The following is an 18,622-nucleotide window of genomic DNA, read 5'->3' as shown; positions in this document are numbered from 1 at the left end:
GAAAAAATAACTCAGAGAACCAAAAAGAAAAAACAATTAAAAAACAGGACGACAATTTAAGGGAGCTGTGGGACAACATGAAACATAACAATATTTGATCACAGGAGTACCAGAAGATCTAGAAAGTAAGAGTTAGAGAAACTGTTTGAAGACATAATGGCAGAAAATTTCCCCAACCTTGTCAAGGAAAAAGTCACACAAGTTCAGGAGACACAGAGAGTCCCAAACAAGAAGAACCCAAAGAGGCCCATGCCCAGACACATCATAATTAAAATGCCAAAAATTCAAGACAGAGAAACGTAAAGGCAGCAAGAGAAAAGCAATCTGTTACCTATAAAGGAGCTCCCATAAGGCTGTCAGCTGACTTCTCATCAGAAACTCTACAGGCCAGATGGGAATGGCATAAAGTATTCAAGGTAATGAAAAACCAGGATCTCATATCAAGAATACTCTATCCAGCAAGGCTATCATTCAAAATAGGTGGTGAAATAGCGAGCTTCCCAGACAAAAAAAGGCTAAAGGAGGTTATCGCCACCAAACCAGCACTGCAGGAAATGTTAGAGGGACTGCTGTAATAAGTTTAAATGGAACAAGAAACATAGGCACAAAGAAATAAAATGGCAATAGATAAGTACTTATCAATAACCTTAAATATAATGGATTAAATGTCCCAATCACAAGACACAGGGCAGCTGAATAGATAAGAAAACAAGACCCAAATATATGCTGTCTACAAGAAACCCACATCAGAACAAAAGACTCATACAGGCTAAAAACACAAACAAACAAAAACTTCAGAAGGACTTTAAAGGAGAGATCAATAGGAATACAGTCACAGTAGGGGATTTTATCACCCCACGGACTTCCTTGGATAGATCTTCCAGACAATAAATCAACAAGGAAACAGTGACTCTAAATGACACACTAGATCAGATGGATTTAATTGACATTACAGAACATTTCACCCCAAAGCTACAGAATATGCATTCTTTTCAAGTGCACATGGGTCATTCTCAATGAAAGACTGCAAGTTAGGACACAAAACAAATCTCATCATATCAAGCTTCTTCTTGGACATTTACACCATGGATTACTATGCAGCTGTGAAAAAGAAGGATTTCTTACCCTCTGAGACAGCACGGTGTGACCTGGGGAGTATTTTGCTAAGCGAAATAAGCCAGTCAGAGAAAGACAAGTGTCAATTATCTTATTCCTATGTGGAATCTAATGAACAAAATAAACTGATGATCAAAATAGATCCAGAAACATAGAAGCATGGAACTGACTGACGAATCTCAGAGGGAAGGCAGGGGTGGGTGGGTAGAGATTAACCTAAAAAGTTATCTGCATATATGCATAACCCATGGACATAGACAATATTGTGGTGAAGACCTGGGGAAGGGGTGCTGGAGAGAAGGGATCAACGGGGAAAAGAGGGGAACATTTGTAATACTTTCAACAATAAACATAAATTGTTTTTAAAGTAAAAAAAAAAAAAAGAATAAACTCAAAATGGCTTAAAGACTTTGATGTAAGATCTGAAACCATAAAACTTCTAGAAGAAAACACAGGCAGTAAAATCACTGACGTTTTTCTTAGCAATACTTTTTCTGACACTTACACTCGGGCAAGGGAAACTAAAGAAAAAATAAACAAATGGGACTACATCAGACTAAGAAGTTTTAGCACATCAAAGGCAATCATCAACTAAATGAAATGACAACCCATTGAATGGAAGATATTCACCAATGACATATCTGATAAGGGATTAATATAAAAAATTATAAATAACTCATACAACTCAACACTAAAAAAACCCAATCCAATTAAAAAGTGGGCAGAGTTTGGCCACAGTGGCTCAGTGGCTGAGTGTTGACCTATGATCCAGAAGATCATGGTTCGATTCCTGGTCAGAGGACCTGCCTGGGTTGCGGGCTTGATCCCCAATAGGAGGGGTACAGGAGGCAGCCGACCAATGACTCTCATCATTGATGTTTCTCTCTCTCCCTCCCTCTCCCTTCCTCTCTCTGAAATAAAAAACATTTAAAAAACACACACACTAAAACCTTTAAAATTAGAGTGGGCAGAGAACACCGACAGGTGTGGATCAGTGGTTAGAGCGTCAACCTGCGCACCAAAGGGTCACAGGTTTGACTGCCGGTCAAGGGCACGTACCTGGGTGGCAGGTTTGATTCCCGGCCCTGGTTGGGGTGCATGCAGGGGCAACCAAGCGATGTGTCTCTCTCACATATGTCTCTCCCTCTCTCTCTAAAAAAAATCAGTGCATAAAATATCCTTGGGTGAGGATTAACAACAACAAAAGAAAGTGGACAGAGAGCCCTTGCTGGTGTGGCTCAGTTGGTTGGAACGTTGTCCTGTACACCAAAAGGTGGTGGATTCAATTCCTAGGCAGGACACATACCCAAGTTGTAGATTCAATCCCCGGGCAGGGTGCATGTGGGAGGCAACTGATCAATGTTTCTCTCTCACATCGATGTTTCTCTCCCTCTCTCTCTCTCTCTCTCTTCCTCTATAGAAAACAAACAAACAAAAAATCAATAAACGGAAAATGAATGTTTTAAAAAAATATATGGGCAGACAACCTGAACAGACATTTTTCCAAAGATGACATACAGATTGCAAACAGGCATATGAGAAGATACTCAACATCACTAATCATCAAGGAAATGTAAATTAAAACCACAATAATAGGTCACCTCACACCAATCAGGATGGCTGTAATCAATAAATCAACAAATACCAAGTGCTGACAAGGATGTGGAGAAAAGGGAACCCTCGTGCATTGTTGGTGGGATTGTAAATTCGTACAAACACTATGAGAAACAGGATGGAGATGCCTCAAAAAATTAAAAATAGAGCTGCCATATGATCTAGCAATTCCACTTCAGGGTATGTATCTGAAGAAATCCAAAACACTAGTTGAAAAAGATATATGCACCCCTATATTCACTGTGGCATCATTACAAATAGCCAAGACATGAAAGCAACCTAGATGATCACGGATAGATGAATGGATAAAGAGGTGCGTGTGTACACAAACACACACAATGGAAATAAGAATGAAATCTTCCCATTTGCAACAAAATGGATGGACCTAAAGGGTATTATGCTAAGTAAAGCAAGCTAGACAAAGGCAAATACCATATGATCTCAGTTATATTTGGAACCTAAAGAAAAAACCCACCCAAAATGAATAAACAAAACAGAAACAGACCCACAGATATAGAGAACAAGCTGATGGTTGTCAAAGGGTAAGGGAGTGGGAGGAGGGAATAAAAAAAAATACACACACACACACACATATACATATATATATGTTTTTAGAACTCCATGGATCACTTGACCCCCACATGCCTTTACTGTGACCTGTAGCATTTTGAGCTTCAGTAGTTCTCGAAAGTGAATTACCTCTTGAAGTAATGGTCAAGATGGCAGCGCAGATAAAGTACTCACGTCCTCCCACAACCACATCAAAATTACAACTAAATTGCAGAACCACCATCATTTAGAACTGTCTCAAATCTAGCTAACAGAAGCCCTACAACTAGGGAATTAAAGAAGCCACATTGAGACTGGTAGGAGGGATGGAGACAAGGAACAGACTAGTCCCACACCCACATATCTGCAAAAAATCGGGAGGGATATCTCAGTTGCAGAGGGCCCACCTGAGGAGCAAGAGGTCCCAGGCCCACACCAGACCCCCCCCCCCCAACCCAGGGTTCCAGTGTCAGGGAGAGAAGTTCCCATAGCTTCTGGCGGTAAAACCAAGTGGGGATTTTGGCTGAGTGAAGCAGAGGCTGCTGGAGTCCCAGTAGTTCTCACAAAAGGCAGGTGCATGGACTTACTTGGACTCACTCCCTCTGAGCTCCAGCTGGGGGCAGCAGCTTAAAAGGCACCAGGGAAATACAGGGAGGAACTGAATTGTCCAGCATCAGGGTGAGTACTGGTGGGGGAGGAGGTCAGCCTTCTACCAGACAGAAGTATTGGTAGAGTCCATTATTTCTCTTCTGATCCCTCCCCTCACAGAGCCTGTCTTGGCTCATGCTTCAGATTTTCCTAAAATCTCTCAAACAAGCAGCATCTAGCCCCATACCTCTCACTAAAAGGTCCCAGGCCCAGCACTGGCAGTAGCAGCCTTGGTTTGCAGCTTGGCCTCACCTGAGTACCTCCAAGCCCAGCAAAAGTAGCAGCCATCTGCATATCCCTTTGTAGCTCACCTAGGGTGGCCCTGGCAGAACACAGGCGGTGGCTGACCTTGGCCTGTACCTTCCAGTAGGTCCCAAAGCCAGTGCACCTCGTGGACAGCTTCAAACCACATTGAACATTGATGTGCCAAAAGCTATCAAGGCTCAACTACAATAGGAGGGTGTACACAGCCCACCTGGGGGAAGTGAATCTCAAGTGCCCACTTGGGTGATGGGGGAGGCTGTGCCACTGGACCCTACAGAACCCCTGCTACATGAGGCCACTCTACCAAGGCCAGGAAATGTAACAGCTCTATTTATTACATATAAACAAACACAGGGAGGCTGTCAAATGAAAGAATAAAACTTCAGGAAAAAAGAACTAAACAAAATGGAGACAAGCAACCTACCAGATGCAGAGTTCAAAACACTGGTTATATAAGAGGAAGAGTAAATGAACTTAGTGAGAACTTCAGCAAAGAGAAAGGAAACATGAAAACCAAACTAGAAAACATAAAAAAGAACCAGTCAGAAATGAATAATACACTAACTGAAGTGAAGAATACATTACAGGGAATCAACAGCAGAGTAATGAAGCAGAGGATCAAATCAGCGACTTGGAAATAGGGAAGCAGAAAACACCCAATTGGCACAGCAAAAGGAAAAAAGAATCCAAAAAAATGAGGACAGTGTAGGAGCCTCTGGACAACTTGAGTGCCTGGACATTCACATTATGGGGTTGCTAGAAGGAGAAGAGAGGGAGCAAGGAATCAAAACCCAGTGTGAAAATATAATTATAGAAAACTTCCCTAACCTGGTGAAGGAAATAAGACATACAAGTCCAGGAAGTGCAGAGTGTCCCAAACAAAATGAACCCACAAAGGCCCTCACCAAGACACAACATAATTAAAATGCCAAAAGTTAAAGACAAAGATAATCTTAAGCAGCAAGAGAAAAGCAATTAGTTACCCAAAGGAGAACTCCCATGACTATCAGCTGATTTCTCAGAAACTTTTCAGGCCAGAAGGGATTGGCAAGAAATGTTCAAAGTGATGAAAAGCAAGAACCTGCAACCAAGATTACTCTACCCAGCAAGGCTATCATTTAGGATCAAGGGTCATATAGAGCTTCTCAGCAAGAAAAAGCTAAAAGAGTTCATCACCATCAAGCCAGTATTATATGAAATGTTAAAGGGTCTTCTTTAAGGGAAAAAAAATATATATCTCAACAAGAAAATGGTAATAAATACGTATCAACAATTGAATCTAAAAAACCAAAATAAATGAGCAAGCAGAACAGAAACAGACACAGATACAAAGAGCATTTAGATGATTTCCAGACGAGAGGGGAATTGAGGGAGTGGGTGGAAAAGGTGAAGGGATTAAGAAGTACAAATTGGTTGTTACCGATTAGTCACAAGGATGTAAAGTACAACACGCAACAGAATCAATAATATTGTAATAACTATGCATGGTGTCAGATGGAAGCTAGATTCATCGGGATGATCACTTAGTAAGCTATGTAATGTCCAATCACTGGGGTGTACCCCTGAAACTAATAATGTATGTCAACTGTAATTGAAAAATAATTATTTTTAAAAAGTGTATTTCTTTTCCAAATACACAGTGAACCTAGCAAACAGTCACAAGTCCTTTTGAGGAATACTAGAAGGGGGACCCAGCTCCCCTTTAAGAGGCTGTGTCAGTGAACTGGCTCAAGCCTGACAGCTTCAGCGATGTTCAACAGATTGGATCGTCAGAATTCTGTTCATGAGAACTAGAGCCTTTCTGTGCATACAAATCAAGTAAAACATTAGAAGGCTGCCATCTATTCAGTTCTAGGGACACTGTAGTCACTTAGCTAAGGACAAATCTACCTACAGATAAGGGCCCCTCTTCAAAACTCCCAGAGGCCACTTTCTCTTTGTATGTTAATTGCATGTTCATATTTTTTTCTAATGCATGCATTTGAAGGCCTATTGTTGCTAACTGCCACAGCCCCTGGATTCCCCCACACCTCGCTTTTCCTTTACTTGCAGTTCACCCCATGGTACCACCAGCAAAAATATGAATTATGACACTGTATGCCATGGGTTACTCACACCCCATGCCCTGCCTCCCCTCCACCAACCCCCGTAAGGCTTTCATTGATCTCATCAAATATAACCCAATCCCAGAATCTCTGTCAAAGAATGTTCCCGGAGGTCATTTCTGGTCCCAATTACTGTCTGGGTCCCAACACAAAACAAAGGGCACACTTGTAAAAGGAGGAAATCTGAGGGCAGCTTATTTACACATTGTTTGCGGGTAGTTTTTATCTTGTGCTCTACCACCAGTCAACTACCAGTCAATGTAAAACGTATAAATACGTTTCCCACATACAATGTGTTTACATATGCCCTATTTACAAAGTTAGAGCTGGAGGGAAACCCAAGTGAGCCTGAAGCGGAAACAGATCCTGAGGCAGAGAGATCCCCAGTGCTTTCTGTAACCAGACTTGCAGAGTGGGACAAAAGTAGGTTTACGGTTGTTCATATGGCAAATTATATATAATACAAAAATAAAACTGTTTGTGCCCTAGCTGTGTGGCTCAGTTGGTTGGGCATCATTCCGTGCACTGAAAGGTTGCCAGTTGATTCCTGGTCAGGGCACATGCCCAGATTGGGGGTTCAATCCCCATTAAGGGATACGGGAGGCAGTGGATTGTCTTTCCCTGCTCCCTCTTTCAAGTTTCATGTACTCTGTACTCACAACTGTAAAACTACTTTTGCCCTACCCTGTATTGTTAGTTATATCTAAGAACTTTGGGGGTGTCATGGCTCAACTTTGTGTATGAATTTCTCATTTAGCTCTTTTCTTTCCTCAGTGTTCTTAGAATACAAGTGCCACTCATTGTTAGATTTGTTCCTAATAAAGTTTTGTGGGCACGTTTGTATTTTTGAAACATCTAAAAATTTCTTCTACAAAGTGATGACAGTGGGCCACCTTTCCTTTCCAAATGATTCTCTATTGGGTTTAGGCTATGAAAACTGACAAGGGACAGGTGAATGCCAGACAATGTCTAGCCAGGCTGGACAGAGGCCCTCTCAGACTTGATTCAGCTGGGCTCACAGTAGTGCAGCCTCACTGCTTCAAATCAGTGTGAACCCCTTCAGCAGGCATAGCCTTCTGCTTAAGAACACGCCACACACACTTGGAGTTCCAGTGGGCTTTTATTGAGATAAATTAACTTAAGTCAAGATTTTATCAACCATCTTTTCTGAACTTTATAAACTCAGCAGAGACTCTGGTCCATATGTGCACATACAACTTAACACATCCTGACAAAAACAAAGCCCCACTGGAACATCTGCCAATTAACAGAAAGCCAATTTCCCTTCCCCAATGTTCTCAAAGGTTTGAGTCCCCACTGCTCAGTGGAGCCGGTCCCTTGTGGCTAGGGACAATGAAATCATACCCCATTTTTATTGAACAAAAATTTTTCTTCAGGTTTTAGTTTTGTTTCAAAAAAGGGAACAGTGACTTTGTTTTCTCCAGGCACCCCTCCCCCACAACCACTGGCTAAAATACAGTAGTCTGTATCTTAATAACCCAACCCTACCCCATCCCCTGCCCAGTACTGTCTACTGGAGAATTTAAATACACTTCCTGCTGGAATCTGTCAGCTGTGGAGGGGCAGAGTCCAGGTGCCAGGCTAGCTCCCTCTGACCTCAAGAACTGTTACAGGACCCTTAACTTTACCCCAAAGATGAGTTTTTAGATCAGGAGAATGGATTTTCTTTGGGAGTTTAAATAAAACTCTTTAAGGATATACAGAACTATAAGCTCACCAAAGTCCACTTAAGCTCACCAAAAAGTTGACTGACGTCAGCTCCCACGAGGCCAGTAATTTTGTTTGACAAAGATACTTTGCCAGAAAATGATTCCACAATAACAATTTTTAAGATACATAGAATGCTGAAAAAAGTTCCAAATTAAAATAACATGGCTTAATTTCCAAGAATCTATTTCATGTTTTTGTTACTCATCTATAAGGTCAGGAGTGTGGCTAAAGGCAGTTTCTGATGAGGTTATGAGCTTGCAAAGTGTTTCTAAATCCTTAGTGCAGACACCCTCCCTTTTGGGGCACAGTCACCTCCCTCCCACCCCTATTAAAAAAAAAGAAAAAAGAAAAAAATTAAACCAAGTGATCAGAATGAGATGTTTTGATTCCAACAATTTACACTCAAGGCTTTGTGCTGAGTTGTCTGGTTCTAACCCAAGCGTGATGGTATCAAACACAAAGCACATGGCAAAGGAAAGATGCTCCCATCTCATTCTGAAAACAAATATTGATAACCAGTTGTCCCCCCACCCCCACCCACCTTTGGGGCCAACCCTTATTATGATGCAGGGCAAACTTGAAAATTTAGAGACATATATTTAGGTTTCCCTCTCCCTTACTTCTTCCCATGGAAGATCATTTTGGAATCTATTCCATTCCTAACGGAAAGGCAAGAAAGCTTCCCCATCAGTGTGTATGGGGAGGGAAAGACAAAACAGGCCCAGAGGCAGCAAGGTGTGTAACAGTCCATAACCCATTACACAACTATACAACCACAGGATCAACCATGGGCTGGATGTTATTTAAGTATTAAAAATAGAGAATAGTTTTCATCCAAATGAACTGCTGGAAAAATATTACCATTACTTAAAATAAACACCCCATACTGCAAAAACAGGAAAACAATTTCCAATAGTAACAAATGTTTCTTATTGTGAGGGGGATTTAAAAAGAAAGAGACTAGGCTTTGACCTAGCCCTTAGAGCATCTTTCCATGTTACAATTCTTATTCTAGTCAAGCACCAAAACTGGACAGCCGCCTAAATAAGACTGTGTCCAATACTGGTGTCCCAGACAGTTTAAGTGCCACTCCTCATCAGAGGCTGTACTTCAGTAATACTTTCAATTTAAAGTCTGTGCTTTAAGAGGGACCCACAGGCATGTGGCACCAAGCAGACAGTCTGAGGATGGCAGAGAGGACTGTGCTGTTTATAGTCACCCACACTCTAGCAAGATATAAAACTACATTTATGAGCTTTCTTGCTTTTCTTCTATAATGATCCCTCTTATCTTGCCAGAGGTGGGGGAGAAAAAGAGCTGCATCAGTACATGGCAAGTTGTTTTTCTTTTGGTCAAAAGTTGATGCCTTTTAAATTCCCTCCCCCCATCCCTCCCTGGAAAAAAAAGTTACTCCTTAATTAGGGCTTGTATTTAGTTGCCAACATTGGCTGGATAGAAGAACCTATGTGGCTTGGACACCAAATAAATGAGCTTATTCTTTTTTGGGTTTGTACTGTGCAGCTCTTGCTACAGTTTTTAAGGAGTTAGGGCTATGTCTGATCAGGAGGCATCTGCAGGATTTTGATCTTCAAGGAATTTTGGGTGAGTCACAAATATGTTTAGAACTAGACTGAGTCAAAAAAGCAACTTTGAGTAACTGATTTCTTTATCCAGATGAGTTAAGCATGAAGCTTAGGCAGGACTGTTTTAGGACTTCAAAAAACAATGAAATGTGGAAACCAAATTTTAAGAATTTATTTTGCTTCTTAACCCTAGATGCCTCCTGATTGACCTAGTATACTGGGTTAAAAGGGTATTAAAAACATTGTTTAAAAAAAGTTCACTGGTTTGATTCATCTCACTCCTTTTGCCTGGAGATCAGGCCAAACATCAAGCATGTTGGGAGGGGCACAATTTAATGCAACACTATTGACTGTAAAGCATTTGCCAGCAATTTACAATGCAAAAATGATAATTCTTGTCACAAAGCTAGAGGATGGCAAGCAGCTTGCTGCAGCATTAAAGTTAACAGCTCTCAAGGGTTGCCCATTCCTGCAAGTTTATGTATCAAGGTGAGCAGAGGGCAACACACTTACACAGTACAGGAGGCAATCCACAGAAATTAAGCTCCAGAACTGCTAACCTTACCAAAGCCAGTACTGGCTAACATCGTGAAATGCAAATCCAAGCTTTATACATATCCTGCTCAGACACTGCCACTCAACTGAATTCCCACACTGCAAGGCAGATGAATCTTTGTCCCCTTTTGCAGAGCTTAAAAAGTTTCTCAAACTTTTAAAAAGGGGGAAGAAGCAAAATCAGAGAGAGCTTCTCAAAACCACCACCATGAATTATAGGTTTTTGAAGTTTCCTTGCTCCCCCTGGTAGGCCTCCTCTAAAGGTACTAGGGATAGTGTGGCAGCAAACAGTGAAGATTTCTGGGGCCCTTTTCCAACATAGGGTCCCCACAGGAGTCTGCTCTCTACAGTAAGAGGTCCAAGTACTTCTTAGAATTTAGTGTTGCGGAAAACTGAGCCCCTCTCATCTTTAGCTGCTCCCATAATCACTCTAATCCCCTTAATCCCAGCAACCTTCATCCAAAAAAAATAATATATATATATATATATATATATATATATATATGTATATATATATATATGAACCCAGAAAAAAAACGTATTTACAAAGTTTATACAAGTATACACACCCAATTTTCTATGGGACACGCTTTGCCACAGAGGAAAGAGGGTCAAGGCTGACATGTCTACACATCAAGTGCCATAACTGCTAAGGAGGCGTATGTAAACCAGTCTTTAGTGTTCTGCTGTAGAGCACAAAGGCTTGTCATATGGCTCCTGCAATGACAGACTGCTCTTTCCTTTGCGAGCGATGATGTTGCTTGCATCTACTCGGCCCAGAAGAAATTTTTACTTGGGATTGTTTTGTTTTGTTTTTTTAAATACATGTATTTACAGTGCGGATGAACTGCAGTTGCATATCAACTCCTCCACTTAAAGAAAAAAAAATGATGTTTAACTTTACTGTGATACGTTTCATCTTTCAGCCCTGGGCTTGAGTATTGGGTAGAAAGAGAAGAGAGAGACTTCAACATGAAACCAAAATGAAAAAAAGTTTTAAAAAGAAAATAGGAAAGAATTACTATTGTTGATTCCTTGGGCTGCGTCTAAAAGATGATATTCTGAATGGTCTCATAGCATAAGGCACTTCGCACAAATAAGTAATAAGCTCTTCAGGCTTAAAAAATGGATGAGGAGCCAGGGAGAAGTTGACATGCACTTGAGCCAGCTGCTGGGGATTCTGGAATCACAGGCGGGCGTGTGTTCATCAAGGTTCTTCTCTTTTAGGGTCTCTCCCCTTCTCTTTTCTCTCCTCCTTCCTTGTCCCCCTTCCCCAGAAAACATTTTTAAAAAACCAGCAGTTAGTGCAACTAATGTTCAGTCAGCACACAGTGCAAACAAGTGGAACAAAAAAGGTAAATTCCTTCTTTTCAGCTTTTTTCTCTTCACCAGTTAAAAGAAAAAAATGTCTGAGTTCTTTTAAGTCTTCATAGTTCCAAAATAAAAGTTGAAAAACCCACAAAGAGAAGAGCATCCCCCCAAAATGATGTGTCACAGATCCAAACAAGCCGTTAGTTTGTCAAAGCCTAAAGAAAGAAGAAACCTAAAATTAACATTTGTGAAAGCAACATGAACTAGGCTATGTAGGTTCCTACAAGCGCCATCCCAAAGGCTCTCTGTATAGCATCTACTGAACTTCTTCTGCCCACTGCAGAATCCACGCGGGATTAAGGAATTTCTGCCAGCCATTCTAAAAACAGAACGAGCACCTGATAATTCTGGCAAAAGCCAGCAGTCATTCTCAACACAAATCAACTTTTTTTAAACTTACACAAACTTAATAAATAGCCTACTAATATACTAGAGCAAACATTGGCTAGTTTTACATTTGAGGATTTTGACATTTAAATTTTTTAAAAAGTGAAGAGTAATTTGAAAAGTCTAAAAACAACAAGTAAAATGTTCATTGCTAATTTGGAAGTCACCCTTCAAATTAAATCAGATTTTCCTTAGGAAAAAACTCCACAATAGTCTCCTTTCCTTTACGTTGAACCTTGTTTTGAGCATTTCTACCAGAGCCCAATAGTCACCCAAAGACTGAATGAGAGGGTGGTGGAGAAAACCGGAGTGGGCATTTAAAAGGGATAGTGATCCTCATAACATGGTTACACATTTGGCAATAAGGTATCATAGGTAACTTAACCTGACTTATTGAGGTACCTATCTAAAAGAGTGAATTGCAACAGAGATATGACTGAATGATAAACAAAATATTTTCACATTCAAAACTGCTGCAAAAGACTCTATGTTTTCATTATTTTTGAAATCTAAATCTGTGTTAATACTGCTCACATTATCCCATTACTTAGGAAGACTACATTCAAGAATAGTATTTAAGACCCGGCCAGCGTGGCTCAGCGGTTGAGCATTGACCCAGGATCCAGGAGATTGTGGTTCAATTCCCGGTCAGGGCACATGCCCGGGTTGCGGGATCAATTCCCGGTGGGGTAAGTGCAGGAGGCACCCGGTCAATGACTCTCTCATCATTGATGTTTCTATATCTCCCCCTTCCTCCTCTCTCTGAAATCAATAAAGACATTTAAAAAGACAACAACAGTATTTACGGATTTTCTAATGCGACAGACCACAACTTCACCCAAGAGATGTCTGTTTTACTGTCATTTATGCCAACAAGTGGTTTAACCTATATTGCTATTATGTATGCTGGGACATCAAATTTCCCCCACGAAAGAAGATCTCAATTTCTTTCCTTTCTTTAAACATTATGCTCACTTAGCTATTCGGTAGGGTACGCACATGCTTGTTATGGTTTGTCATCTTCTACAGGCTCACTGTGGTATTCTGCCACATATAGGCTCTTGTCAATGTTGCTTGGGATAGGTTTAATTTCTGTTCCCAGCTGCTCCTCAATACTTTTCAGGTTGAAGCGATCATCATAGGTGATCAAGTTGATAGCTAAGCCAAGATGACCAAAGCGACCTAACAACAAGAAAAAAACCAAAAGACATTTTTTAATTAATTAAAAAAGGAGTTAAATTATGAGAATATGAATGTTTATGTTTATAAGCGTCAAAACCATACAGGATTAATGTTTTTGTTCAGTGCCATTCTGGGAATATGAAGCCCCATTTTCTAGTCTCCTTATATTCACATTACTTCAGGTTTTACAGCCCAAAGTAGTACTCGATTTGCCTTTTTCAAAGGACAAAATGGATGTTTATTTATGTCAGGTGTTGCCAAAAATGCACTTACTAACCAGTCGTTGCAGAATGCACCATCTAATGAGAAAAGTGAGGTTATCCTTTGTGAATTTTATCTCAAGTTACGCATATGGTAGTTAACTTTTCTTAAGTGTTCTAAAACAAGAAATTAAATCTTAAATATCAAACTATATTAGTTTTAATTCACTGTTCTCATTGCTACCACACTCTACTTTACACAAAAATCCTCCACAAAATTTAGTGATTAAACATCTCCAAAAAACTTCCACAAACATCTTTTTTTCCCTTACCTGATCTTCCAATACGATGGAGATAGGTCTCTGCCAGCTTTGGGAAGTCGAAGTTTATTACCACATTCACAGCTTGTATATCAATACCTCGGGTAAACAAATCTTAAAACAACAAAAACCTCCGTTATTACTTTCAATGTTTTAGCATTTAAACAATTTTAAGCATTTAAACATGTGTCTTTGTACCATAGTACTATTTAACAGATATTTCTAGTAAAACCTAAATTTAATTCATTTCACTTAGTAATTCAAATGCACTTTCAAATTGCTCGCATTACCTTTCACGCATGTTATCATAAATAACTTTCTGCTCACAAGGTGTCTTTGCCCAGTTCTATAAAAAAATTTTAGAAAATGGCCTAAAGTAATTGCAAATACAGGAAGAGACCAGGATACTGGTAAACTCATAAATGAGTCTCAGGAATTTTATTTTCTTTAGTCTGTTTTTCTGCTGGGTTATTTATAATAGGTCTGAGGTAAGCTAATCCCACAATTACTAAGCTAACTTAGGCTCTGCAAACTATAAATACAAACACCAGGCTAATAACTAGGTTTCCCTGCTTCTATAGGCTCCACACCACAACTAAATAATCCATGATGGTCAGAATAGTGTTTCTAAAATACTACTTTGACTTTATACCTCATTGCTTTAAATTGCCTCCAGATAAAATTTAAAATTGACATTCAAGGCCCTCCACTCTAATATTTTGGTCTTAACATACTTTCCTAACACATCTCAAACCTTCCTCTCTACCAAACTCATCCACTTATCCTTCCTTGAATATGTCTTAGACCTCTATGGATCACTTCTGACACCAGTCCCCTAACTTAAACTTATCTAGTTTATAAAGCCAGTTAAAATTCCATCTATTCTCAGATAACCTCAGCAAGATACTCCCGTCCTACGAAAATTTAGGCTTGCTTACTACAGTTGACTCGAACAGCGTGGGGGAGGCCTACCAAAAATCTGCGTATAACTTGACCCCCCAAAATTTAACTATTAATGTAGCTTACTATTGACTGGAAGGTTTACCAATAACATAGTCGATTAACACATACTTTGTATGTTTTATATACTGTGTTCTTACAATAAAAAATTTTCCTTGCAGTTCAAATCCATGTTGTTCAAGGATCACCGGTGTACATTCCTCTCATTTGCAAATTGCCTTTACTCCCTATAGATCCAGACCAAGGCCTGTCTTTGTAAATAAAGTTCGGTGTTTTGGGGTTTTTTGTTAATCCTCACCAGAGGATATTGTTTCACTGGATTTTTTTAGATGAGGAAGAGGGGGAGGGGAGAAAAACATCAATGTGAGAGACGATTGGCTGCCTCCTGCATGCCCCCCAACCAGGGCCAGGGATCAAACCCAAAACCCAGGCACGTGCCCCCGACCAGGAATTGATCTCTCGACCCTTCTGTGGGTGGGCCAACGTTCCAACCACTAAGCAACACTGGCCAGGGCTATAACTAAAGTTTTACAGCCACATGGCTATGCCCATTTGTTTATATACCATCTAAGGGTACTTCTGAGTTACAATGGCAGAGCTGAATAACTCATAACAAGACAACATGGTGTGCAAAGTCTAAAATACTTACTATCCGTCACTTTACAGAAAAAGTGTGCAGGTCCTGTCTTAGACTCTTAATGTTGTTTTCACCTTTTTTGGGAAAAAATCCTCACCTGAGGATGTTTTTTCCATTGATTTTCAGAGAGAGTGGAAGGGACAGAGAAACATCAATGTGAGAGAGACACATCAACTGGTTGCCTCCTTCACTCACTCCAACCAGGGCTGGGGATCGAGCCTGCAACGAAGGTACATGCCCTTTGGCTGGAATTGAACCAAAAACCTTTGTCTGAGGCCTGATGCTCTAACCACTGAGCCAAGCAGGCTAGAAATGTTTACCTTTTTATCACTGATTAAACCACTTCTCCTTGAAGGGGTGGTACTTTGCATGTATTTTGTTTATACATTTTATACTTGGTACTCAGTACTTATTTAATGATATATTATTGTTCTGAAAAACCAGAAAGAAAGCACTGACCCTTTAAAAACCTGAGGGCAACCTTGCAAGTAATGATTAAAAATAAAACCCATTAACCACAATAATTCGTATCAGTGTATAAGTACAAACAACATTTTTTTGGAAAAAAATATTTCTCCCCCTGGCGAGGTAGCTCAGCTGGTTAGAGCATCATCCCGAAACACCAGGGTTGAGGGTTTGATCCTCGGTCAGGACACATACAAGCAGCAACCAATGAATGCATAAATAACTGGAACAACAAATTGATGTTTCTCTCCCCACCTCCCCTCTAAAATCAATAAATAAAATTAAGAAAAAATGTATTTCTCAAACAGGGAAATGCTTAATAGCAAATGACACCTTCCATTTGCCTATACATTCCAAATTTGTTCAACAATTCTAAACATTTCACTGATAATTTCCTCATCTAGATTATAGGCTCCCCAAATATAGGAAGCATGTATACACTTTAAAAATTTTTAATGTGGTAAAATACATGTTACATAAAATTGGGGAGCAAATATTTTCGCAGCACCTAGCCAAGTATTTAGCAAAGAGTAAACATTTGTTGAATATTAATATATATACACACATATATATGTATATATATATTTAAATATATCTTTATTTCAGAGAGAGAAAGGAAGAGAGATAGATAGAAACCTCAATGATGAGAGAGTCATTGATCGGATGCAGCCCGCAACCCGGGCATGTGCCCTGACCGGGAATCAAACCCTGATCTCCTGGATCCTAGGTCAATGCTCAACCGCTGAGCCACGCCTGGCTGGGCTCAATAAATATTTTTTGAATAAACTACAACAAATACTTGTCCAGAATTCAGTTAAAGCATCCCCATTTGCAGATTTAAAAATGCCATAAAAGAAAGAGGTAGTTGCCTAAGGTCTTATGGTTAGGGCTAAAACAAAGGTAGGACTTGGGCCGTAGTCTTAAAATTCTAGGAGTCTAGTATTCCTTCCACTTAACCAAATATTTTCTATTTTGAATACTTCAATATATTTAAAGGTAAAAATTGTTTATAAATGTGAACATAAATGTATTAATTCACAGCTATATTAACTTTCCTTCAAGTGTAAGGCAGAGAAACAAGATAAATGGGAAGGTAGGTATGCAAGATATTTGATAGGCTCTTGTCTATCAGATATCAAAGACATTTGATAGACTCCTTTTTTAAACTCTTGTAAATTAATAAATTTAATATTCTGCTAGAAAATTTTGAAGTTTATTTTCTACAGCATCATTTTTAAAAACATAAACCTTGAAATGCTTTAAATCTTGATATGAATACACGTGTGAAAATTCAAATAATATACTTACGGTTTAACTTTGTGTATACCTCAATGATTTTTAAAAATTCTAGGTTCTCTCTACCCAGATTATTAATCTTATACCAATATAAAATTATATTCCTAGTAAAAGATGGGAGGATACCGAATCCATTTGCTTTGTCTAATCTGATTGTCCACCTCCCTCCCTGGCGTTTTTCTTCATGTACTGAAAATACAACAAAATTCTGACTAGTCCGCTTCTGGCAAAAAAAAATTTTTAAAGCTACAATAAACAACTTCTAAAACATAGATGGCTTCAGAATAGGATTCACTTTGTGTATGCTATATGTAATTCACTCCTGTATGCTAAAACTATTCAGAAAACACAAAAATTCCAAAATTGGTTGAAAAGGTAGGTAAGGCATGAGCGCCAGAAAAAGTCTTCTGCAGTTTCAGATATGGAACCTAATTTCAGGAGTTAACTACAGCTCATTCTCAACTTCAGAACTTCTAGAAGTGGTACTAGGGTGAGCTAGGCTATGTCACAGGCTCCTATTAAGTAATATGGAAGAAAAGCAGAGCAGAACTAGGGAAAAAGCAATGGGTAAAAGAAATAGAAAATACTTACCAGTGCAAACAAGATTGCGGCATAAGCCATTTCGGAAATCATGAAAGACACGATTTCGATGTTCCTAGGCACAAAGCAATGCATTAATCAAATGATTAAAACTCATACACATAGCCCAAAATTTCCCACTATTTCTCCTATACAAAATTTGTTTACACAAATGAGAGATGAGCCAATTCACAATATACATATATTAAAAAGGTTAAAAAACCACCACAAACTGGTTTCCCATGGGAATAAATAAGCAACTAATAGATATCTATATGTAGCATTTATTTTAACACAAAGGTATTTATAGTTTTTGCTGGGGTGGGTTTTAAGTGACAATTTTCACCATGTTTTTGTATATATACACTTTAAAAATGTTTCAAACAGATGATGCCAAAAGCTTGGCTTGACCAAAACATCATGTCTTTACCTTTTTAGTAATTATATACAAAAGCTAAAACTAGCTACTTTCCAATTAAAAAAACAAAACAAAAACATATACAATGACTAGGAAAAGTGATAAATCTAGCATCTGGTAAACTGGCTTATCTTTTCTTTCTTCTTTTTTTAGTGTGTTTTTACTGATTTCAGAGAGAGGGAGAGGGAGAGACAGACAGAAACATCAATGATGAAAGAGAATCACTGATCCCTGCCTCCTGCACGCCCCCCACTAGGATTGAGCTCCTGACCAGGAATCGAACTGTGATGATCAACCACTGAGCCATCCAGCCAGGCATTGGCTCATCTTTTCAGCACAACAGTCTTCCATTTTAAATATTCTCCTCAGCTTAATACATTCATTTCCTGTGATAATTTCTAATTACTAGGTGCCTACATGGTGGTATCTGATCCATGACATTAAGCTTCTTTGAAAACCAAATGTGAGTTGACTAAGTTCTTAACCTTGACAAGTCTATAGAAACTGCTTTCTTTTCCTGCAATTTCAGTTATAGTTAGTACACACACAAAATGTCCTTAGTTTTGAATTTATTCTCTGCTAAATCAAGTTCAGAAATTTAGAGATCCCATCCTTTTCTTAAGGCAAATAGTAATGGGAAAA

The 18,622-nt window shown here is 39.3% G+C and overlaps 1 protein-coding gene across 3 annotated transcripts in view; it reads right to left on the bottom strand.

The window, feature by feature from the left end:
• Positions 1–10,984: 10,984 nt before the first annotated feature.
• DDX6 (DEAD-box helicase 6) overlaps positions 10,985–18,622 on the bottom strand; it is a 29,287-nt gene continuing 21,649 nt past the window's right edge. For all 3 annotated transcript variants that reach the window (XM_081153134.1, XM_081153132.1, XM_081153133.1), the window contains exons 11-14: positions 17,575–17,638; positions 13,638–13,739; positions 12,923–13,105; positions 10,985–11,691 (exon numbers count right to left, since the gene is read on the bottom strand). In XM_081153134.1, the coding sequence (XP_081009260.1) occupies positions 12,930–13,105; positions 13,638–13,739; positions 17,575–17,638 (342 nt within the window). In that variant the 3' untranslated portion in view covers positions 10,985–11,691; positions 12,923–12,929. The remainder of the gene's footprint in view (positions 11,692–12,922; positions 13,106–13,637; positions 13,740–17,574; positions 17,639–18,622) is intronic.

The sequence above is a fragment of the Miniopterus schreibersii genome (genome assembly GCF_964146895.1).
Source record: "Miniopterus schreibersii genome assembly, chromosome: 12".
Taxonomy (NCBI): Eukaryota; Metazoa; Chordata; class Mammalia; order Chiroptera; family Miniopteridae; genus Miniopterus; species Miniopterus schreibersii.
Note: the sequence above shows the minus strand (reverse complement) of the source record. Positions and strands in the feature narration are given on the sequence as shown.